Source organism: Cynocephalus volans, chromosome 3, assembly GCF_027409185.1.
Source record: "Cynocephalus volans isolate mCynVol1 chromosome 3, mCynVol1.pri, whole genome shotgun sequence".
NCBI classification, from domain to species: Eukaryota; Metazoa; Chordata; class Mammalia; order Dermoptera; family Cynocephalidae; genus Cynocephalus; species Cynocephalus volans.
In genome coordinates, this window is record NC_084462.1 from 178,616,781 (window position 1) to 178,642,802 (window position 26,022).

Genomic DNA, 26,022 nt, shown 5'->3' on the forward strand with positions numbered 1-26,022 from the left:
CTGTGGGGAGAGGGTCTCCATGATCCTAGAAAAGGTTAAGAGACACAATGCCAAAACAAACAAACAAACAAAAACCATGAGGGTAGTGTAGGTCACTGTAAAGGAAATGCAGAGTAAGAACTGATGCAGTAATACTCTCTCCTCCAGAGTGATGACGCACTGATGACTGACTACTAAAACAGAGCAGAAGCCTAACATCTGATCCTGGAAAAGCATGAGACAGACATACAGTCTGATAACTGAGGTGAGAAAATGTGACACTCTAACAGCAGTACAACATTTGTGTTTACTCTAATACTGAAGACTTTTACAAGTGATAAGAACATTCTAAAACTAGAAGAACAGCTAGATTCAGAAGATAATTTTTAAATAGATTTTTGCTTTGTCATAAATCCTCATGCAAAAGCCTTCTTATCCCACAGTTTATACCTTCTTAGTTACCACAGCAATACACCTCGCTCCAGGCTGCCTGTAGTTTCTATTCCAGCAGGCACTGAATTAAAATCACTGGTTAAGAAATCTTCTATAAAAGCTTATTATTATGTATTTCCAATTTGTAATGATTCTTTCTGCTGCTTATTTTTTACCAATGTTAAGCGACTGTCACATCTTCTTCTTCTGGATTGACCACGTCGTCAGGCTTGCCTGAAGCGTTCACTGCAGGTAAAAGCCACGATTCTCCCATGGATCATGAGATACCCCACGGTCTCAGGTAAGGTAGGGTTGTTTCCCTACATTGCCAGTCTGAATTGATGGCAAGTCGTTCAATGCAATTTTACAACTAGAGTAAACATTAACATTTGTGTGAATTTTTAAGATTTAAAAACATGACAAAAAACACCAACAAAAATATGAGAGTTGGAAGCAATTTTGAGCTTGTGATGGTCACTTTGGGCTTAGTCCCTAGTCTTGCAGGAATGTTCTTACTATCCTTGGCTGCTAGGAATTTTTGAGTAGAAAAGGTTAAGAAATACTAACATAAGGTATTGCAGGGACAGGGGGAGAAGCAACTTAAAACAACAAACAAAACGGCCTGAAGGGTCGAAACACAAGATGGCAACAACACAAATGCAGCCTTTCTACACTTCCATGAGAAGCACAAACGCATTTCTACACTTCCATGACAGGCACTGAGGCACTGCTGCATCCAAGGCCTCGCACAGGCCAGCTTTTGTGCTCATTCAGCAAGCCCAGGAATCAGGGGTGCTATGTCCCCACTTTACCGAGCCCTGCCACAGACGACACAGCTCTAAGGGGTGATGCAGGGGTTCAAGCCCCGGTTCCAGAGTCCACCTCTCAGTCACCACACTGCACCAGCTGAGGTGGCTTCGACCCACCATGTTCTTCACGTTTCCCAGAGGAAGCTGTACTCCTAACTACCACAGGCACTGTGGCCCAGCACTGTGCTAGGGACAAAAGCCACACTAAAAAGTGGGTCTCAATAGTATCTTACAGATCAGGAAACAAACTCCAAGAAGCAAAGCAACTAATCCCAACTTATATTTAAGTAGTGGTAAGGTACAGAATCAGGCTTTTGAGTCAGGGCTGTCTCACTACACAGATGTGCTCCTTCCATGCGGCCACTAGGCCTCTTACTTGGACAGGTCATCTCTCTGCTGCTTCAGCTGTTCCCACACCACAGACAGTCAGGACTGTCCTCCCATCATTCAAATACCCCACCCTAACTGGATCCCCAGCTGTCATGGAAAAGTGCCCACACCCCACCACATACATTTCTCTTTCGACATGCAGAACACCAAGGGTCTCCACTCAACTCCTTCCTCCAAATCTGCATGATTCTGTAAAGAGGAACTCAAATCTTGTTCACATTTTTTCAGTGTTTGTTCCCTGTATTTATATCCTTAATAAGTCAAACATCCCCAAAACTGGTCTTATATTTTTAGGTTTTTAAAAATAAGGGATGTTTGTTAAATGACAGTAAGCAAAAAGTGCTCTAAAATGCATTCTCAGCCACAGCATGCACCTAGAGCCAGGGAGGGGTCTGGAATTAGCTCACAAGATGACTTTCTGACAAAACAGGTAAAGTAACTCACAATCAATGTCAGTCAGGCCCTAGGCTTCCAATCATTAGAAGGCAATGACTGTGATTACCAAAATCATGTAGGTATTTGAGGTGCTTTGTTCTTTATATAAATACAAGGCAGGGTTTCTCAACCTCAACACTACTGACATTTGGGGCTGGAGAATTGTGGGCCTGCCTCGTACATCATAAGAGATTTGGCACCATCCCCAGTCTAAATACTGCAGCGCCCCCCCACTCCAGTTTAACAATCGAAAATGTCTCCAAATATCACCAATTGCCCAATTGAGAACAACTAGATGTAAAATAAAGAACTTACCTATGTGACCACAGACACATTTTTCTCTCTCCTCAGTTTGATACTTTTGACATAAAAATATTCAATTTGATATCTAAACCATGATAATTTTTTCAAACACCTAGATTGTATAAAAAAAGCCAACATTTGATTACTTGATAATTTTGTATTTGTATATATCTTTCACACTTATTGATTAAATTTTTCAATAAAAAGGAATAATTGCTTTAAAAAACCCATTAATGCTTTAAAAATGTGGTTATTTGCTTTTAAAGAAAAATATCTGTATTTATTATAAGTTATAAAAACTGTTCTTACTAATCATGTGAAAATTTTATTACTCTTAGAAAAACTTCTGAACTAAGAGTTTACTTTTAGAATGTTCTCTAATTCCTGAGATGCTCACAATAATACTATTTCCTACATATAATGTGATTTAATTCAGTCACCTTAGCATTATCTAAGGGGGCTTATTTCAGGGGGCTATTAAGAGACCCACATCTTAAACAAATTTGACATAAAATGGTTCCATCTATATAAAAGAGTACTTTAGTGACTCACAGCCATTTAAAATCTCAACGAATTTTGTTTTTTGGTTTTGTTTGGGGGGGTTTCTTTGGCGGCTGGCTAATATGGGGATCTGAACCTGTGACCTTGGTAATATCACCACCACGCTCTAACCAAGTGAACAACCAACCAGCCAGCCCTCAACAAATTCTCAAGTAAAGCTGCACTACTTAGTTAACACTGAAATACACAGATAAGTGAGTACAACGAAATATCCAAATAGCAATCATGCCAAGCCGGTTCTCAGAAGACCTCGTCAGCCCAGGACCTCCAGCCTGACAACAGAACCGATTCCTCTGAGAGTAGGCTACCAGTGTTTGCCAATAACAGCTCAGATTTGAGAAATGGATTAGTGAAAAGAGCTAGTTTGCAGTTCATCATCCAACAATAAGAAATGACAAAGACTTAGACCTACTAACGTCAGCTTTACTTTTAGTCATTAAAGACATACAATTGAGAACTAAATAAAAGCATAACCTTTTCACATCACAAAGAGCCATACCAAACTTTATTTATTTATTTTTTGACCGGTAAGGGGATCGTCTGCACCACGCTCAGCCAGTGAGTGCACTGGCCGTCCCTATATGGGATCCGAACCCACGGCCTCAGCGCTACCTGCGCCGCACTCTCCTGAGTGAGCCACAGCGCCAGCCCCATACCAAACTTTAGACGGCAGGATTGTAGGTACATAATAAAATGAAGAAGCAAAGCTTTGATCTGGCATCAATAGTTTTTAAATCAAGCAAACTTGAAATGAAAGCTATATACATACTGTATGATCATTCTTAACGACTTCCTAAAGTTTAAAGTTTAGAAAAACAAAGTGATTTCTACTTAAGGACAAGAGTCATATAATTTTTGACATATTTGGAGTATTTGGTGGGGGGAAAGACATAACTTTTAGGCTAATATTCTTGTGCAGTCAGCATGCTGTAAAGTTAGGAGCGGCCTGTGGCTCACTTGGGAGAGTATGGTGCTGACAACACCAAGTCAAGGGTTAAGATCCCCTTACAGGTCATCTTAAAAAATAAAAAATAAAAAAAAGCATGCTATAAATTTAAAATAATGAATGGAAAACAATATTACCTTTAGCAATGAAATGAGATTACCACTTCTTGCAAATAAAACATAGCAGAGACATACCATTTGAGGAGCAAACAAATCAAACCTAATTCAGGTTGTCAAATTGCTCAAAAAGGGAAATGGAGCAAGATGATCACTTTCCCATTTGCTTCATATCAGGTACAGCAGCCCAGCAGCTGATTCTTGAGTGACTGAGAAAGGGGAGAGTCAGTAGACGGAAATGCCCCCTCTCCACTGTAGAGGGAAGTGTGGCACCAGCACTGACCCTTCAACTACTGCTCAAGTGGAGATGAAAGTTAACGGTGGCCAAACCACCAAGATGCAGAAAGATGTAATCAAGTGTAATTCAGGTGCTCACTATTTTATAGGGATTTCCACGTAAGACATTTACTTAGAATGAATTAAATTAATACACAGTGCACTTTGAAAAACATAAACAAATCACGTTATAATTTAGGACATAAATGGTCAATATTTTACTACTAACATATATAGGAGAAACTTAAAAATGGACTTTCATTTTCTTGGAAAATTTATACATAGAGCCCCTTTTTGTATTTGATACAATCTACAGCTTTTAAAATTTCACTGTAATCTTTTGTTTTCAAAAAAACTTAGTGACTTTAATAACTCAGGAACAACTGCTGATTGCATTATCACTGGACAATGAGGAAGTCAGATATATATAACTCTATTTCAGTCATATTTCTGTAAAAATGGAAAAAATAAAATGCACTTGATAACTTTTCATATAAAAAGCAAAATGTCTCAGTATCCTTAATAAGATGTCGAATGGAACATCTATGCAATCAGTTTCCCTATCTTCTCCACCCTGTTAAATACACATTTAAATGGCTGCTCACCTGGATAACTTTATAGAAATAGGCATACTGTCGAGCTGTGTTTTTATACTGGCTGAAGACATCATGTATAGCTTGTGTTGACTGAAGATACCGAACCTCATCTTCTTCAAAGTAGAGAGGAGTGTCATATTCACTGGGGAGGGTCTGAATGTAGGGCTGCCAGAAAGAGTTAGGGCTGGCTCGTTCACACAGCAAATGAAAGGCCAGTGCGATATTTCCCATGGCTTGAAGAATTCGGTCTTGAGAATATAAGGGCCCTGAATTAACCCAGACGTTAACAGTGTGAGTGAGTTCCACAAGCTTCTTTAAAAAGCATTCATTCAAAATATTATTAAAACTATTTTAAAATACTAAAAAGTCTTGTAACATTTAAAGTTATGTGCACCTTTCTTTTGACATTAAATGGAAAACATTTAATGCAGATTTGAGGGAATATTTCACTAGTTGAGAAAACAACCAAATATGGTCCTTAGCACCACACATGGAATTTTATATATTTTTTGTTATTTGCAGTTTGCCTTAAACAGTCAGAAATTATTCTCACCCAACACTGAATTTTTAGCAGACTCAACAGTCATTAGTAATTTTCGTGGAACCCATAAAAATAATTCTTCTGCCTAGGGGGGAAAAAAAGAAAAAGAAAATGGTAGAATCATCAAAATATGTTACAATCCAGTCACACAAGAAATATAATTTAAGGTTGCATATCAGCACTTCATTTCGAACTATTAGATATATATTTTAGATATAAGCATTTATATCATAGTTAAATGAGTGGAAGCATAGTTTAAAATCCTGTTTGCAGTAGAAAAACTAAATATAAATACTGAGAAGACAAATAATCAAAAAAGGGAATTTCAACTTTAATTTGAAGCAAATACAACATTTGGAGTAGTATACAAAAGTGTTTATTTTATTCTTTGCTATACTTGTATTTTAAAGTTGTAAAAACAAAAACAAAAACAAAAAAAACTTCTGCCTGCAACAAAAAACTTAATCTGTCAATGTAAATTGCTCCTATTGAGTTTTTGAAGCCAGAATAACATTCCTTCCTCAGGTCTGGACCACAATCTGGAAAGACATGATCCTGAACACCATAATCCCAAATACTGAATCCAAAAAGATCAAAATCCCTAAAGTCTAAGATCCCTAACATCTAAAATCCTGAAAATCACAATCCTGGAAGATTAAAATCCTGAATATTGAAATCCTGAAAGCTGAATTCTGGAAAAGGGATTATTGCATTTTCGGTTGTACATAGTAACATGACAGGTGGACCTATTATCTTGTTATTGTCTCTATTTGGAATTAAGTATGGTTTAAGGAGATGCACATGGGTGCCAAGTTGACAAGGGATGGACTTGTGGACATAATTCTAGGTGTCAACTTGTCAGGATTAAGGAAAACCTAGAAATCTGGTAAGGCATTATTTGGGGTATGTCTGTAAGGATGTTTCCAGAGGAGATTAGTGTGTGAGTGTGAGAGGACTAGGTGGAGATCTGCCTTGGCGGGCACCATCAAATCAGCCAGGGGCCCACAGAGAACAGAGAAGGCAAACTGGTCTCTCTCTGACAGCTGGGACAAACTTTTCCTCTGCTGCCTTGGACATCAGAATACCAGGCTCACCAGTCTTTGGACTCCAGGGTTTATACCAGAGGACCCCAGGTCCTAAGGCTTTTGGCCTCATACTGAGAGTTACACCATCAACTTCCCTCGTTCAGACTTGAACTAAGCCATACTACTTTGGAGCATCCCAGGCTTTTTTCTTTCTTTTTTTTAGTTTTTTTCCCACTGTTTTAAACTGTCAGCATTATTTTTTACAATTCACTATGCTATGTATTTCATCTTCACATCATTTCCAATACTAGAGGTATAAATTGTGTAAGGATTTTTAAAGAGTTCTATCTAACTTGTTTTATGCATTTTTTGCAAATTTACTCCACAGAAGTGCATTATCATACCATTGACTTTGTTTGTAAGCATTGCTGTGTGTATGTAAAAATGGTGAAACTTCCTGAACAAATGACAAGATGTCCTTTTTGTACATGTGCATTTGTGAAAAATAAAATTTCTTGACATCTCTCTCTTTCAGCAACTGCATATTCGGTCATGGAGCCATTGCAGATTTTGATCAATCTCATGCACTTGAGTGTGTACTTGCAAAAATATAAAGTGACCTATGAAGTGTTCTGTGTTCCTACACATTTCACAAATAAATGTCATTTAAATAATTTTTCAAATTATTATTTCCAGAGTCACATTTTTGGGATTTTGATCTTTTGGGGTTGTGATTTTTGGGATTTTAGCTCGTAGGGATTTTGATCTTTTGAAATTTCAGTGTTTAGAATTGTGTCTTTGGGGATTATGATCAGTGCTGTCCTTCCTCTACATACTTGTTTTTAAAGCACAACTTACCAGCACATGCACAAGCCCATAAGATACTATGGTTTACTTTTTTCCCAAAGTATTATCTCATTTTTTGGCAATATGAGATGCTTCTTTTTGGTATGCTCTCTGTGTGTGTATCTCTATTGCTAAAAACATGCACATAGCTCTCTGCCATGTGAGGATACAGCAAGAGGGTGGCTGTCTGCAGACCACCAGAACCTGACCATGCTGGCACCTTGCTATTGGACTTCCCAGCCTCCAGAACTGTGAGGAAGGCAGGCAGGCAGGCAGGCAGGCAGGCAGGAAGGAAGGAAGGCAGGAAGGCAGGAAGGCAGGAAGGCAGGAAGGCAGGAAGGAAGGAAGGAAGGCAGGAAGGCAGGAAGGCAGGAAGGCAGGAAGGCAGGAGGCAGGAAAGAAGGAAGGCAGGAAAGAAGGAAGGAAGGAAGTTAAGATATTCTGGGCAGCATCCACACTAATGAAGCTTTTCATGTGATCCAAGAAAAGAATGTGTGACATCTCACTTTTATGTCTATTAGTCATAAACAGTTAATGTCTACTATTTGAATTATTTTTATGTGTCTTGTCCCTTATTATGGATTATAAATGCCAGGAAAGAAGAGACCCTTTGTTTTTTAGAAGCATGGTATAATATCAAGCAAGGTACTAGTAGATATTTAACAGGTATGTAATAAACCAGTGTATGGTTTATCAATGTATCAATGAAAGGTTAACTACAACTTGATCAAAAATGTTACTGGAGGTTTGAGGGGCCCAAACAAATAATACCCATTTCCTTCACCCAAGTTCAGAACCAACTGAGAGGCAAGAATACAACAGATGGTCACCCAAAATATCACCTACTGAATCCCAGAATTAGACAGACTCCCCCACCTAGTTACAGGCAGAACTGGTTCCTCGCAGCCCTATCCGAGTGTGGGCCTGCTCCTGCAAAGCTACAAGGTGGAGAGAGCAGAGCACAGCAAACATACATGGCAACCAGCTCCCACCAAGAAAAAGGCCAAGCCCAGTTTCTTCTCCCAAACTCAGCAGATTAGTTACACCTCCTCTTTAGGTGAGGCCTGGACGAGGGGTACAGAGAGGCTGGGATTTCTCTTCTTTACCTGTCATCTCTCGTGTTGCCGTTTCAGCAAGCTACCTTCAGCCACTCAGTTACCCCTCCCAGAACACTGGAAAGTATCCTCAACGCCACCACCCGCCACCCCACCCCCTCCTCCAATCTGTCACAAGATCCTTATGCTCTCCCTCCAAGCCAGGAGTTCACATCCTTTTCTTTAGTTAAATCTCAAAGTTTTGTGAGGCATGTTCTATGGTCTCCCTACGGAGGCTCAGAAACATGAACTGACTTGCCTGGAGTCACTCGGTATGGCACAGCTCCCAAGTTAAGAGACAGCTGCCGCAGAGAGGAGGGAGAGTCAGGCCACGCTGCCTATTTGCCTGCAAGGCTCAGAACAAGCCCGAGGCATCTACCTCCAGTCCCGTGCCCTCTACACCACACCACAGTTCAAACATACTTAGAGCCCCTCAGAGCAACCTTTTATAAACTCACCTTGATATCTCTTGTTGCTCTCAAACCAAAGCCTTCTTCTTTGAAGTTAGTCATTTCAAAACCCTCGACAGAAGCCCCATTTTCAGAGGCCCATTTCATTAGATCAGGAAAGTAATCTTCTCTTTTTCCATCAAAAGTAACAGACAGACCTGTACAGAACCATGTTTTAAAAATCAAGAGCTACTTTTAGGACATATCATTTACAACTCTTTCAGAAAATAAAAAACAGACCATAACACTGGAAATAGTCTTAACACTCTAGTCCTGAAATAATCAAAACTAATCACCACGTAGTCATAGTACAAACCTTAACTAGTGACAGGAAAGGCAAATGAAAATCCTAAACTCTCTGTCAGTTACAGAGAAACATTTACAATACTAGGTAAAAAGAATATTGACCAGTAGGTGCTGTTAAGTAACACAATGACAGAGGGGAGGAAAGCCTTCATTATCACCACCACGGATTTACAACGTCCAACATGCCATCATGTCCACTTTTGCTTTAAGAAAATTCCCACTGAAACAAGAATCAGCAGCTCACACTCATGCACAAGGAGACATGGGTAAGGATGAGCACCAGAGCCCTGGTTCTAAGAGCACAAAACCAGAGAGCTTTAAAAAAGAATGCTATAAAACAATTTAAACAGCTACGTCTATATGGATCACCATAAATAAAACACAAAATGTAACACTATTTTTTTTAAAAAATCAAGTGGTCTGACACCATTTATGTAAATTTTTAAAATACTAATTACAACCATTTATTTTTATGGAGTTATATATGGGGTTTTTTGCTTTTGGTTTTTTGTGGGTTTTTTGTGGTTTTTTGGGGGCAGCTGGCTGGTATGGGGATCCAGACCCTTGACCTCGGTGTTATAACAGCACGCTCTAACCAACTGAGCTAACCGGCCAGACCTATGGGGCTATATATGAAGCAGAAAAACACATACAGTAAAATGAATATCCCTGAGAAGGGAGGGAATAGAATGGGATGGAAGTGTGGGGCTTTAGCTATATCTGTAATGTTTTATTTCTTAAAAACAAATACAAAAACAAAACAAAGGAGAGTGGGGGGGTGAAGGGGAAAAAGACCAGTAGGTGGGAAAGAATTTAAGGAGAATTCGAACTAATACTTTGACATATGCTCAATCTGGGTAGTAGATTCTCAGGCATCTGTTATATTATTTTCTGGACATTTCAGCATGTTTGAGATATTCAAAAAGATGAAAACTCAGGCACAGGAAAAACCATTACGTTTTGATGAATAAAAGAAGAGAAAAAGGAACCTTATTAACATGAGAAACTGGCGTGGAACCCAGCCCAGGTGCCTGTGGCCATCTCACCACAATATAACAGTCAATAGAGCTGTGAAGAGGTAACCGCCTAGCACAATGTTGTGCCACGCTAGATATGGAAACATAACTTGAAAAGTAAAGAAGAATGACTTGAGTTAGGGATATTCTAAGACTTTACTCTTCACTCACGGAGAACTAATGAATGCTCTAACTTTAGTGTCAGTTGTAGTAAACTGTATCCACTCAGGAAAAAAACTCAGGATATACAAAAATTTTTCGGCTGCCTATTTGGTGAGATAAGATTAGCACAGTTTACCATTTAGTGCAAATAAACACATTATAAAGGAAACTGCTCTCCATTTGGGGGTTTGAGACCATCTAAGCTAAAGATCACATGTTTATAGATATGTATAGCAGAGCAATAAAACTACTACTTAAGATAGAAAATGAAAAACAGGAGCTAGTCAGTTAGCTCAGTCGGTTAGAGTGCAGTGCTAATAACACCAAGGTCAAAGGTTCAGATCCCCTTACCAGCCAGCTGCCAAAAAAAAAAAAAACACCACAAAAAAATCCTCTTCTCACTCCCTTTCATGACAATAAGAAAGGGAGTATAAGGAGGCTTTTCTCATCCTTTTAAATGCATGCTCTTATGTTTTTTCCTTTGACTTTCTGCATGGCCCTGCACACCAATCTCTACTTTTTGTGCCTTACAGAACAAAAACAATAGCTATACTGAATGAGCTTTTTCAAACTGACACTTAGCCCATAGCCAGCCTTCTTGAGAATCATTGAGATGGCTGCTGAATATACCCTGTAAAAACACAGCTTAAGAAATATAACTATCTCTTACTTAATCTTGAGTTAATCATAAACATTTAATAACATATTAACCAATCAGCATATATTTTTGTGTTGATCATACAAAATATTATGCACTGTCCTGAAACCGAAAAGGAAATACAGTATTAAAAACAGATTTAAGTGTATATTTCATAAAATAAAATAAATAAATAAAAGGTGTATCACTTTAGTCCCCAGATACAAACATTTTTTTCCCCTAAAACTCAATATCTTCACCCTTTCCAAAGCAGGTAACAGCATCTCAGAAACGGGAGAGATCCCAACAGTCTCCCAGTGTGATCTCTCTCCCAATCCAGGAACCCCTTCTATACCAGCCTTTCAGATGGACATTGAATGACACTGAGACCTTTACTACTCTTGAAACCTTTCTGACTTAGGCCAAGTTTCTACATGACATTATTAAATTATGATCATCATTCTGGCAATTTTACCTTTTTGCTTTTTTCGTATTTTTTCCACAAGAGCCCGGATCTGCACATACTCTTCCCATTCTTTTCCTGGGCCAGGTGCAGGACTGCTGCATTCTGTAACGTAAGAGCCAAGTTACTGAAACACTTGCCTACTTCCACTTAACCTACTAGTCTGCAGAAGAAAGAGGGTCTGGATTTTGTCATTGCTGTTGTTGCTGGTTTAATTTTAAAGGACAGAGATATTACAGCCATGAAAATAAATGTGACATGGATATAGCAAGTATACTTTTCAAAGCACATAAATGCTCTGAAACCATAAAAATGCCCCTCACTAAACTGTGACCCAATACCCAAGTGTAAGTACCTAGTTTGCATCTACCTTACTATTGCTGCTCTGATAACTTTCCCTCAGAGTACACTTAAAAAAATCTAAAAAGCTAAAATACAAAATATTTTCCAAAAACTCCTCTAGATGGTAAAAAGAATACTAAAATTCAACATTTAGGCTGGCTGGTTGCTCAGCTGGTTAGAGCACACTTTTATAACAACAAGGTCAAAGGGTTTGAATCCCCATGTGGGCCAGCCACCAAAAAAAAAAAAAAAAAAGTCAATATTTCTTTCTAGTTACAATAGCTCTCTTAGGGAACCTGTTAAATTGGACATAAGGATAATCAGTCAACAAACATTTCACATCCATGTGTAAGGCACTATATTAAGCACTCTGGGGGAGTTACAAAAAGAGATGGCATAGTCACTGCTAAAAAAGCAGCTAGGAATCTACTGTAGGGCCAGAACCAAAAGACCCACACTCAAGACTGGGGCCAGGCATTTTGGAAGGCTTCATGCTGGGCACCCTGCTTATCAGCAGGGCTTTCTTTTTTAAACAATTATGTCAGTTTAAAGAGAGAGCCTCCTTCCCATGCTCCTGCTAAACCTCTTGGTCCCTTTTGCTCTTTAAGGAAAAGAGTCTATGTAGCAAATAATTAACAGTAACTAATTATGCATTGACTCATAATTATTAAGGTTAACCGGTCTTACTTCTTCCTCCCTCAGCAAGCACTGACTGAAGCCCTGGAAAACAATGGTTAAGAAGACATGAGGCTTCCTCAAGATGCCTGCAGGCTACTTGGGGAGACAGGTGATGGGTGGTAAGGACAGCCTCACTCTGAGGAGGTCTACAGGGGCCTAGGGAGCACTCGGTGAGGGGCCTGACCCCAACTCGGCTGCTGCCTTTCTATCAGGGAGAGAAAGCTAAATTTTTATTTAAGGTTTAATGTGTCACATAATCTAAACATAATGAGCAAAGGTTAATGGAGTGATCACAGCTGAATTTGAGGCATAGGGAGCACGAATTTAAATTCACAATTTTAGAAAGTTACCAAATTATACTAACTTACTAAAGCAAGTATAGGAACTTAACAAGTATTTCATGTCCTTGAACCAAGAACTCTTAAACTTCAGCATGTGAAAGTCAGAATCACTGAAAATAAGGTGAGACACTCTGATAAGGGGCAGAGCTCCACAGGTCTGCTCTCTAAGAGACTGCTGGCCTTGCCTTGGGCAAGAGCCCATGACACACCTTCACAGCTAAATCTCATGTAGTCCTCATAAAATCCCTGAAATAATTATCATCTAAGTTTACCGATAAGACCACTAAGCTTCAGAAGGGTTCAGTAACTTGTCCAAGGCCACACCGCTAAAAAGTAGTTGAGTTCGTTCCTGGCCACCAGTCCACAAGGAAGCCTCTGCTCTGAGTGGCTGTGCTACAGAAACCCTATGTTCATTATTTCAGCCAAGCCTCACTAACAGTCAAACAGTTCCAAGAGGCGCCAGTATCTACATCTTTACAGATGGTGGATTTCGAGTTAGTGAGGTTCTGAAACTTGCCCAGCTCACACGGCTCAGAAGCCAGGACATGAACACAGCCTTGTTTGATCCACGCTTCCCCATCCCTGTGAGCCTCACGGGCCACTGGAGTCGCAAAGGCGTGAAAGGCACACATACCGCACAAGGGACTTACTCTGCAACAGCTCACTAGTGAGGTTCAAGATTTCCTTCGGCGAGACAGCTGCTGTAGCACCAGTGCCTGATTTCTGCGTTTTTACTCGACTCTTCTTACCCATTTTCTGACTACAGAGAAGAGAAAGAAAAGACAAAAGGAAAACAATTACATTACCAGAGAACAAAATCAAGCAATAAAATGTGGCACAGCAGTGTCTTAGTCTTAAGATGCTAAGCTCTTACCTCACATATCCCCATATAGTGAGGTTTCCTTCCAGAAAAAGAAATGTGCAATATTAGTATTAGGAAGCTCTCAAATGAGAAAAAAAAAGATCTACTTGTAGTAGTCTCTGGAAGAAAAGTTTGTTCCTTTTCACCTACAGAAACTATAGTATAAGCAAATATTACTCTTACAGTTTTTTAATTACATAGGAGTACTTCAAAAAGTTCATGGAAAAATAGAACCAAAAGATAATGTGAATCTTTCCATGAACTTTTGAACTTTTGAAATAGGCTTGTATAGATTTTCATTGTACATACTAAAATATTCATTCCACAGTATAACAGAGATAAAAATTATGTACACATCACACACATAAAATCATAAGGGCACAAAGACTTATATATTCTCTCCTCATTTTGCTTTGAAAGAATAATTTCCCATTAAAAGCAACTGTATCATACACAACAGATTACACTTTCCATATAAATGCTGAAGACATTTTGGAACTCAAAGAAACTTTAGACAGCTAGTCCAATTCCTACATTTGTTCCACAGAAAAGCCAAAGTGCCTTGCCAGGGTTTCACGGGAAGTCAATGGCAGACCCTAGGCTTGAACACAGTCTCCCATCAGCATCCAATCTGGCACTTTGACCATGAGTCTTGTATTGTCGGATACATGAGAAGTGACTAAACTATTACTCAAGCAATGAGAGAGTACGACATAGGACACACTAGTGGTATTCTAGGTAAAGACCTCTATGGGCTGGTGTTTGAAAATGTTTTATAACAGTACATCTCATGGAAAGTGAGGATTTGGATGTATGGAGAAAGGGGAGAATGACTCACAGGCAGAACAAGACTAGGAGCAGCACGAGGGATGCACAGTGAGGAGAGGACCCCGGCTGGGCAGGGGGTTCTGGGGGGAGCCCAGCAAGCCAGCCACCTCAAAAAGGTCTAGAATTGCTACCAGAGGAAATTAGATCTGATCCCCTAAAGAGAAGCACATTAGAATGACAATCGATGAAGACGGAGAAAAAGTGTCCAGCCAAGAAGCTACCGAAGCACTCCACAATCTAACTGATAACAAACCACCACATAGCATCCTCCATGAAGCCTCAGACCAGTGAATTACACTTAATCTCAAGGCAAAACCAAAAAGCATACTTTGGTCCATTTGCTTTTTAAAAAAGAAATGACAACTGTAGTGTGAAGAACTGTGATAGGACAAAAGATTTTATATGCACATTCTCCCACTATATAAATGATCACTTATTCCACTGTGACTGAATTCATGCAATACTGTCATGTGCTAAAATATTAGGAAATCGCATTCTTTAAAGGGCTAAGATGTATATGTTCACTTATGTATGTAGTGTATAAAGAATAATATGTAACTTATGTATCTAAAAAATAGTGTGAAATAGTGTCAGTCATCCTGTAATAAAAGAGAACTGATAAAAATATGTAAAACTTTTGCATCAATAAATGGAATTAGTTGTTTTGTGATTTAAAAAAAAAAACAGAAAAAAATAAGTGGGGGGAGGGCAGGAGGAGAAACAGCTTAAGCACCTTTTCCTATACTGAAGGACCATCTTCCTAAAAGAGAAGAAAGCTCCCCATGTTTACTTGCTCATGGCCTGGACAGAACACCTCCTTCTCTGCATTTCAGGCCCTCCCATGTCTGCTGAGGGCGTCCCTATGGAAGACCTCTGAACTTAACCTGAAAATAACTAAAACCACCGAGGAGTCTGATAATAAAGACTTTCATCACGCTTCCAAATATAGCGGAGCCACTAGCTCGGCAGGAAAAACTGCAGAAGCATGCTGTCAGGGATGGGCATAACTGGCCTCTCCCTTCAGCCCTGCTGGCAAGACCTTCTGTTGAGTGAGCCGCTAAACAGCTCTAGAACATCACTTTGATGTGGAGCTTCAAGACCCTAACAGGAAGGAAGCCCGAGATGGCGATGCTGTTCTGCATCGGCCCTCACAGTGTGGGGCCCACCAAAAGCTACAAAGCAGGCTTCATTCACCCTCACCTCCACAGGCCTTCCCTGAGCAACCCACCCAACCCCAACTGTCCATGACAGTAGCAGCAGCTCCCCTGTATTCAGTACCTGCCCTCTGCCAGGCCAAGCTACCACTCCTCATTTGATCTTCCTAGATACTCTAAGCAGTAGATTTTACCCTCATCTTTTAGATGACATTCTCAGAAAGGTTAAGTCCCTTGTCTTTGTCCAAGGTCAAGCATCAAGAAAGAGGCAGAGCTAGAATTTAAACTCAGAACCACTACCACACTGCCTCTGTTTAAATACAGATAAAAAGTACATGGCATTTCAGGGTTCAAGAGGGCTGAAAGGTCTTCCAGACAAAGTGCTGTCAAATGCTGAGCATACCCTACCACATTCCTGCCAGGAGCCACTCAGCACACACCTGAGTATCTCCAGCCACCTCCTGAATTCATCCTCTTGCTTAGACCACAACACTAGTCTCTCTCCTGTCTCCCTGCCCAAGCCCGTCCCTCATGCTGCCCTCCCCAGCACCTCATGCTCCCGCAACACCAATGGCTCCAAGGCCCTCGCAGACATCCTCACATGCCTCCATGCCCTGTCCCTCCACCACTCCCCCCATCCCACCACTGCAACACTTCAGTCACTTGTCCACAAACTCTTGTCTTTCTCAAAAAATACTGCTCAGGCATCCCCTAAAAGCTCTCCTGGTCCCACTAGTCACAATTTTCTCCCCTCTGCACTCCTGCAAGTCCTTGTACATCCTTCACTTGCTGCTGGATGCCACCGTACTAAAGATTTGTTCACACACCAGCTTCCCAACAGATAACAGGCTCTTTGAGGGCACCCTCTCTGTCTTATTTATATTCTTATCCCCAACCTCTAGCCCAGACTTCAGCACACAGCAGATGCTCCACAGAGGATGCTAGCCTGAGCTCCCAGGGCAAAGCATTTGGACAGTTCTTATATCAGGTCAAAAATCTGTATTCCTGAAGCTTCTACCCAAGTTTCTATCCCCTTGGAACATACAGAAAATGTCTAATTCCTGCTCCATGGGAGACGGCACTAAACATATGGTTACAATGATTTTAAAAAGCAATAGATTCCTTTGACAGTAATATTCTACAGTCAAGTACTTTCAACTCAAATTGTTCTCAAGATTTCTTTTTAAAGCCGGAAAGCTGCTGGCTTTTAGAAATGAGTAATAGGTGCAGAAGTACAACAGAGGTGAAACTTCAAAACACATCAGTAAATTAGCCCCTGGGAGAGCAGATATATTGGAATGTAATCTTCAAAAGTCCTGTGAGGCTATGTTTATACAGTCACTGAAGCCACTCCTAGCTAAGACCCTCATCTGCAGTTCCTTTAATCTCTTCCTGATTCATTTCCCTGCCTCCAATCTCCTCCCCCACCACACTGTCATCAGTTAGTCTTAATAAATTGAGGTATAAAATACAAACAGCACAGTGCATGTCATGGACTTATCCATATGCATGCACAGCCACCACTTTGAGTAAGGTCACAAGCACACCCAGCACATGTCAAGTCCCTCACACCCTTTTCCAGTCTATATCCATCCCCCAGAAGTAACCACTACTTTGACTATTACCATCAATTAGTTGTGTCTGTTCTTGAACTTCATGTAGATAGAATTATATACTATGTAGGCTTCTTTCACTCAATGCAATGTCCGCAGCTCACAGGGAAACACCTAACCTCCCTAGCAAGGCCTGCCTCAACCCATTTTACCTGGCCAGCTTTATTCCACCCATTCTTTATACAACACAGCTCCAGGGCTTCTTCTCTTTTGGGGGGAAGAAGCCTACTGCCTACTCTCTTGTCTTCCCCTGGCAAAGTTTTTCACATACTTTGAGGTTCCACCAAAGTGTCCCCAATGGCCTTAGGGGAAATTCTAGGATCGTCCATGCAGCCCCCACTCTCATGAAAGTCAGTAAGTGGGTTGAACGTGTCCCCCAAAGGTTCATATGTTGGAATTTCCATTGTAACAGTGTTAAGAGGATGGGAAGTGATTAGATTGTGAGGACTGTACCCTAATGAATGGATTAATCACTGATGGTTCAATGGGCGGTCATGGCATGGTTTTGATGGTTAGTCTGTCTCTTGCTCAGCCCATTCTCGCCATGTGATACTCTGCATCTCTGAGGAGAGCCACTACCAAGAACAAGGCCCTCAGCAGATGTGCTCCCTGGCCTCTGGGCTTCCCAACCTCCAAAACAGTAAAAAATAAATTTTATTTCTTTATAAATTACCCAGTTTCAGGTATTTCGTTATAAGCAAAAGAAATAAACAAATACAGAAAGTGTCATATTCAAGGTCATTAACAGATTCTAAAGGCTTGGCTCACCTTGGCATTCAGTCCTGTGGAAGTCTCTCTGGGCTGTTTCCCTCCCACTGGGATATAGGCCCTAAGGGAGAGAAAGCAGCCAGCCCCAGGTTAGGCAGGAAGAATCTTTATCTTAATTAAGAAGGGGGAGAGGTTGCCTGTCCTTGTCTCCAGTGAATGTATCTCCCTAGGGCACAGGATCCGAGGTCCAGGCCATCTCTTAATCTATTTCACCCAAAAACTGGGTTTCCAGGGCTCTTCCAGTAGAGCCTCCAGGTTGCCTGCCCTGACCTGTCCAGGAGTTCCCAAAGTCCTCAGCCTCCTGCATCCTGAATCCAAGGCACTAATGATTACTAGTCTCTGGAAGGCAGTAGTTTCTCTGTACCAATTCTATAGCCCAGCAGACACTCCTCCAAACTTAGACCCATCAATGTCTGTAAGATTAATTTGCCTCTGTATTTGATACTAATTCTAGTATCTCTGGGACATCTTTAACTCAAAGCACCTTGAAGACATTTACTTCTTTTCACCCCACAAAGCATCAGGCTTTCCTGTCGCAGTGTGCCAGCTCCCCACACTCTGCCTTCCCTTAGCCCCTTGGCCTGGCTGTCATTCCCTGATCTACATACTCTGTGTTACTTCGACATAGACACCTTTACCCCTTGGTAAGTGTGTTAGAGTCCTCAACCTGAAGTCTTGGCTAAATCCCCTCTGCACCAACAAGGTCTCCTTCCCCACACTTCCAAAGCACAGTCCCTGAGCCTCTGTGATCCCACCCACAGCAGTCTAAATTTTTTTATGTGCCTACTTTCCTGCTTTCTTGTGGCAAAGACAAGAGAAACCAGAGCTCCCATCTCTGTATTACCTGTACGGTCTAGTATAGTGCCACAGACACAGTAGATGGTCAAATATTTGTTGAATGAAGGAAAATCTTCGGATATCATATTCGGATATATTAGTGTTACTAATTTTGACAAGTCTCCCACCAGTGATAAGAATAGTAGTCAAAATGAGACATTTACTGAATACATTCACTTCTACTAAGGAACTAGGACAAATCTTAGAAGTAAAAATATAAATTTACGTATATGGAAAGAGAGTGGACAGATAAATAGGTTAGCCACACCATGAAGGTCGAGGGTTAGGGTTGGGACTAAGCTTATGCAATACAGGACCACACTTAAAGACAGTTTCTTTTGGGAATCCATAGTTTATAGATAGAAAAGCTTTAGGATATTAAATTTAATGAGAGAAACTCTGCAAAACACAAATTCTTTAAGTGTTTTTGGTCTTTAGAAAGCAACAAAGCAGAAATCAGTCCTCTTCTGATAGAAAAGTTAGAAGCTCCATGGGCACTTGTAACCAAGGACATGAGCAGCCACCAAAGACCTCCCTGCATCCCCATAACCAGCTGTCAGGAGGCTTAGAAAGGGCTATGACTTGGCTAAGAGACCACAGTGCCAAGCAGCCGACCCACAGTTTCAAACTCGAAATACTGTTTAGTTCCAGCATATAGGTGGACTCTAAATATAGGTCCACCTGATTGAACAAGCTCACCAATGTCTCTGTGCCCAGCACTATGCTAGCCATGATGGAAGACAACAAACTTAGGGAAAGCCAGGCCTGTGGGTCTTGAGGATAAGGTTGGGGAACCAAGATTCAAACCTAAAATAGAGCAACATAAGTAATTCCTAAAATACACAAGTAACTAAATATAGAAAAGCAAGAAAGAAAGTACAATTCAAGAAAAATGACTAAGGGGCTGGCTGGTTAGCTCAGCTGGTCAGAGTGTGGTGCTGATAATAACACCAAGGTCCAGGGTTCAATCCCTGGATCAGCCAGCCATTAAAAAGAAAGAAAGAAAGATAACTAAATTTTAAGATTCCACTTGAGAAGGTGTTAGTATCCAGTATGGGTGGTTTCCTAAATTCAACTCCCTTCTGCCTTCTTTGCTAATAAGAAAGATCTATGCTGTGTGATTTCCCCAACCTTATGGATTTGAAATAACTTGCCTACCCTTTTCATTTATGATTCCAAAATTTGTCACATGCAATGAATAATTTTCATTGTGATTTCAGGTGCATTTGCAGCTACAGTCAAACAGATATCCTGAACATTTTTAATGCCCTCAGTGGAAAAAAACTACCTATTAGACATTCATCAAGTTCCTACAATGAACAAATACTTATCTCCAACATGTACTTCAGATATTTATATTAGGAAAATATAAATACATGCTAAATTAAATATATATGTACACATAAACTCACACACACTCTCAAGTTAAATTACAAATATTAGCAAGAAGTACAATGCTAAATGAAAGGATTTTTCCCCCAAAGTTTAGATTGAAATCCGATATAATTTACAATGCTTATTTCATTATTTTGGCAGAAACAGAAGTACTGGGCCAAAAAAGTTATAATAATAATACTTAAAAGAAAAAATGAAGACGGGCAATGCAGGATAGATAGACAAATGGATTATACAGTTAGAGTTGTTCAAAGGAACAGCTAGCTAAGAGTTTCACATATATCTACATTTCCTCATGATCAAGATATTTTAAAAATCTACAGAATCCTCAAATTCTGGCCCTTTAAAACACCATAAACAACTTATCAAGTCTATCAACAATCTCCTCACCTAACAGACAAGACAGGATTTAGAAAAATAAATGGTATACTCAATTATTATTTAAATTGCTGACTAATATGCAGGGGCATCTGTAATCGATAATCACTTTTGACCTATCAAGTGATTCTTTTCCACATAATCTGTATAGTGGGATAAAGAGGTCAGGAGAAATAAAATAAAGCACATTTAGGGGCCTTGGCTAACGGGGGGGGGCAGTGACAGGGTGGGGGATGCTAGATACTTAATCCATTTTTACAAAGTATAGTTCACACATACTGAACAAAATAGGAGAAATTCCGTTGCCTTTTTTTCCCCAAAAAATAAGTGGAAAGGATATATAATTTGTATTTTCCTTCAGTTCCCCTGAAAATGCTGCTTTCAACTAAATACATTTTTGATTACACTTATTTGGTGATTTATCCAGGAAACCTTAGTTCAAGCATGGCATCTGTTTTTCAGTGTATCCTGCATTTACCCAACTTACAGGTGGATTGATTAAAGAAGAGAATGGTCTTATGGCTTCCTCCTACCTCAGGCTCCCAGCTGTAAAATGTACTTAAGGGAGTGCAAGAGCCTGCCGAATCTTTGTGGAGGAAGAATAGGAAACATTATATTCTCAACCTCAGTAAAACACTTTGTAGGCCATAAGGATCAGATTACTACATTCAGAACTAAACACACGAATTATAGGATGATGGGTTAGGAAAATGAAAGCACTGTTAAATTGAAAAGTATTTAACTGCACAATGTTTTCTTTCCTACAGATACTGACAAGGCATATACAGACCTCGCTTTGCATAGTAAGTACCCTGTCAACTGACAGCAGTGTATGTCAGAAACATGTTCTGGCTTTGCACAGTAGCAGGGCCATGCCATACTAACTTACACCAGTTTAAGTGGCTAACTGGCACCCATCATTCCAATCTCCAATTAAAGAAGGTGCTGATGTACCACAACTCAAAAGTACCAAGAAATCAAGGCAATCATGCAGGGAATAAGGTGGAATTAATTTCAACTCAGTAGCTACTCAAGTACCCGGACAAATATAGACCTATAAATTGCAGTAACTACAATCTCTATCTTTATGCAGAACAATTTGGGCTATCACATATATGTATTACAACTTCAGATTTAAAAAAAAAAAAATACAGTTGTTGCTTTCCACAATTTTTTTTTACTATTTTTCCACTAATTTACACAGTAATTTCAGAGATGCTTAAACCATTCCTGATTGATGTTTCAACACATAATAGTTTTCAGTTTTAAACTGCTGTTGAATTAAATTGTAAATACACTTAAATGAACATCAGCCTCCTATTTAAAGAAAGTCACCAAAAAAACTTTTGTAAAACAATCTTTTGGTATCATGAATAATCATGTCTTATTATATTTTTCTAAAATAAAAAACAATGTTAAGTATGAAGGAACTATAATCTGTCAAGAAATTTCCTTCAAACTATCCACATTCCTAACAAAAAGATTCCAGAGTCTAGGACTGTGGTGCACCGAGATTAGAAGAGACCTTTGGTGTTAGTTATCTACATTAACCCTCAACCCCGCACATGTTTAAAATAATGTCGTCTAATGTTATGTAGCAATTATGGCTGTCAAGGTGTTTTGCCTGATTCAAGCCTGAGGAAGATGTGAGCAGGCAGGACAGAGTGTGTTATCTCTGATTAACAAATGCACAACCTAAGGCTGATTGCTGGTAAGTGGCAAAGGTGAGACCAGATCCAAAGCTTCTGAGTAACTCTGGGGTCTCTGTCAGTGGTCAGCAGCTGTTGCTTGTTCACTTCTGTGGCACAGTCGCCTACTTTGAGAGCCAACTCTAGTGCTACAATGTGTGAAAGTTCATCAACCTCTTCCACCTGTCCAAATTCTCTGAAGACAGTTTTTGTGTCCTCCCAAAGTCTTCTCTTCTCCAGGTTTAATGTGCCCCCTAGTAACACACTTCTCAAAAGTAAGCAAAACCACTTAGATATACTGTACTTCAATGAACAGCTTTTTAAAAGTCAACAAAAACCTTCAGATGTGCTCTGAGAAGGGCACAGTTCAGTAGGACTACGGCATTCCTGGAACTCAACTCAAAGAGACTGTACTCATATTCCTAAGACTGCCCTAGCTTTCTATCAGTAAAGTGAGTTCACTCACTCGTTCCATGCACATGAGTATATAGTCTGAAATGCAAAGATGAATGGGGCATGGTCCCTTAGCCTTTAGGATAAGATGGCAATCAACTAAAGCCTTTCATTACACAAACTGATCTTCAGCAAGATAGATGTGCTACATTAAGCAACTGGATTTTTGAACCTAAATGCAATTATTCATGCTGTCATGTTTGTTTCAGGATCACATTCCAGGCAGTTGAATCTGTATCATCCCTGCCGTGCACAGTATCCTGTGGCAGTTCCCCAACATAACTGTCCTGATCTTAGTTACATCGTTCAGGCACTTACTACATGTCAGGAACTAAGATAAGCATTTTACACAATAGATCAGATAGATATTATTATTTCCCCCTTTACAGTTGAGAAAGCTGATGCTGAGAGTTTTTTTAATGTACAAAAGACAGACTCAGTTGGTGGCAAAGCATCAACAACATACCTCGATGACAAATTTTACTGATACTCAATAGTATTTCATAGGGCCGGCCTGTGGCTCACTCGGCAGAGTGCGGTGCTGATAACACCAAGGCCACGGGTTCGGATCCTATATAGGGATGGCCGGTTAGCTCACTGGTTGAGCGTGGTGCTGACAACACCAAGTCAAGGGTTGAGATCCCCTTACCGGTCATCTTAAAAAAAAAAAAAAAAATAGTATTTCATAAAGCCAGCTCAAAACCAAAACCCACTTATTAAGACTCCAAACATTCATCGTTATCTCTGATATTCAAAATAACAGTATTCCTCTACAGTAGCAAAACATACACATGTAAAGATTTTATCTCTTTGGCCCTTTAAAAGTATAGAGCTATTCTGCTGACCTTGTTCAAATATACAGGAGGAGCATCAGGTTAAATTTGAGACATAAGCAAAACTTCCCAAAGAGCTTCCACCCAGTCCAGCACATGCCACATTGAGCTCTGCAATGCCACACTTTTAGTGGGAGTCAAAAAACTACAGAAACCAGTTAGGTAGCCATGACAGGCAGCACAATTATTACAATCAATAAACGAAAAATTTCATTAGTCACTAGTAAATATTTTATGGTAAAGCATACTTTAATGAGTATTTTTCAACACTAAATCTTACTTTATCTGAACTGTGCTTAATAGAAAACTGCTGATAATGAAGAGTCATGCCTATTTTCTGAGATTAAAACTTTTGAAGCACTTAGTTGCAAGAATTTTTTAGACCGTGTTATGTTCTACTGAATTGTATTCTAAAAAAAAATGGAAAGTAAAACTCAGTATCATACATAGTAAAACCTAAAATACTGCATATTTATTAAGAATTCTATGTATAATACAATTTTTATTTGTCAATTAAAAAATATAGAAATTTTACAAAGGGTTCTATGTAGACACCTGATTATCCACATTCTCTAAACAATTATTTTCTCCTTCTAAAAAAGCAGTGAGGGCTGGACAGTTGGCTCGGTTGGTTAAAGCATGGTGTTGATAACACCAAGGTCCAGGGTTCAATCCTTGTTACAGGCGAGCCGCCAAAATTTTTTTTTTTAATTTTTTAAATTAAGATAAATAATAATCAAAAAGCAATATAAACATTTCTTCCTGGGCTGTCCGTCTCTCCCCCCCTACATCCTCTCCACATTTCTAAAGGTAGGCCTGTAAAAGGTTAAAAATTCACTTTGGCTTGGTAATCAGCATGACTCAGATCCCTTTCAAAATCTTAACTTCAGAGATGGACTTGTCTTCCACTGTTAGCCAAAGGGGTTTTAGACTTATCTTGATTATTAGTTCACTTCTACTCGGAAAGTGAAATAAGAAAAAAAGAATTTCAAAGTCTTACCTTCAGTATTTGAATTTTATAATCATTTGGAATCATTTTTCTTCCATTTACATCTATTTCAGTTGAAAATTGTCAATACCTGTGTTTGTACCTCTTGTTTCATAATCTGTTTATTTCCAAAACCTAGAGGAGACTCCCAAATGGAAATGGGGTCTGCACAGTTAATCACTGACTTGAATTACTAGGTGAATTTATTAACAAAAAGCAGGACTTCTAATCTTGCAGATTTTGCTAATTAAGGTTTTTTTATTCACAAGACTCTTAAGTGACTAAAAAAACCCCAAATCTCAACTTCTTTGTAAAAGATAAATATATTATGTGTATTAATATTTTGCTAGACTTTTAGTTTTACCTTGAAAATAAACATTATGTAAATTATAGCTGCATATCAAAATATTTGACAGCTCCAATTTTATGAATGGGAAAATGAGATGACAAAAAGAAATCTAGTACAGAATTCCATTTTGCCAAGTAAGGTACACCTGTAAATGCAACAAAAGTGAAAACTGTAGAAAATCTTAAAAGCAAGGAATCCTTAGTCTAACACTCTTAATTGGTTAAATATGACTGAGAATAAACTGATATCTAAGATTAAACACTTCTGTGACTGTAGCAAGAGAAAAAGGATGTGCTGTAAATCAAAACATTGTTCACTGGTAAAAAAAAATGGGCCTAAATATAATGGTAGCTAATTGAGAAAACAAATAACTGTATACAAGCAACTTCCAAAGTAATGTAACAATAAAGACACACAGTTCTGTTAAAAATATTTAATGTCATAGTAATAAATGATTCTTTGGAGGAACAAAATCATCACTTCATTCCCAGGACTTTGATCCAAGGGCAGGAAACACACTTATTGAAATTCTTCCTCTCCACCCCCTACAGAAAGCACTACACCAGCAGCCAAGGAAAAGGCAAACCAGTTTCTAAAGATAAAACCTCCCAGTGAAAGATATTCATCAAATTACACACAAAAAAGATACAGTACTATTAGTTACATTTCTAAAAGCTATTTCAAATTAGTGATAAGAAAAAAGGAGACTATGTAATTCAAACATTCAGGAGATTGGAAAGCCTCAAACTAAACTAACATGTAGTCAAAAAGCATTCAGAGTAATCCTGACTTGAAGGTAAGATTTTTACTGTTATCTTTACTAAAATTCCACCCAGCACACACTATGTACCTGGTTTTCATCGAATTCAACGATTATCTACTATTTACTACAAGCAAGCCTCCGTTGTGCCGATATTGACACTTCCCCTCCCGCTGTCATCTTGTTCTCTTGTGGATAATGAGAACATCATTTTAAAGAGGCTGTTGTGATGGTTTATCAGAGCTCTCAAAACAAAAGTTTTCCAGTGGTTGCACTTTAGAAGGAAAAAATATTTGAGTACAACCTTCACATTTTTTTCATTATCCAGTGGCTCCCAAAGCAAAAATTTAATCACCATTTAAAACGTGGCATA

The 26,022-nt window shown here is 39.3% G+C and overlaps 1 protein-coding gene and 1 non-coding gene across 4 annotated transcripts in view; one reads left to right on the top strand and one right to left on the bottom strand.

Annotated features, from left to right (window-relative positions):
• Window positions 1–26,022, bottom strand: part of SETD3 (SET domain containing 3, actin N3(tau)-histidine methyltransferase) — a 78,182-nt gene that overhangs the window by 50,237 nt on the left and 1,923 nt on the right. For 2 of the 3 annotated variants that reach the window (XM_063090727.1, XM_063090728.1), the window contains exons 2-6: window positions 13,394–13,503; window positions 11,395–11,487; window positions 8,808–8,956; window positions 5,397–5,469; window positions 4,853–5,109 (exon numbers count right to left, since the gene is read on the bottom strand). In XM_063090727.1, the coding sequence (XP_062946797.1) occupies window positions 4,853–5,109; window positions 5,397–5,469; window positions 8,808–8,956; window positions 11,395–11,487; window positions 13,394–13,496 (675 nt within the window). In that variant the 5' untranslated portion in view covers window positions 13,497–13,503. Of the gene's footprint in view, window positions 1–4,852; window positions 5,110–5,396; window positions 5,470–8,807; window positions 8,957–11,394; window positions 11,488–13,393; window positions 13,504–17,968; window positions 18,030–26,022 lie in introns of all 3 variants that reach the window. The other variant, XM_063090726.1, reaches the window with a different exon arrangement.
• Window positions 19,712–19,788, top strand: TRNAI-GAU (transfer RNA isoleucine (anticodon GAU)). Its single transcript is given in 2 exon segments — window positions 19,712–19,749; window positions 19,753–19,788. It is a non-coding gene; the product is annotated as a tRNA-Ile (tRNA).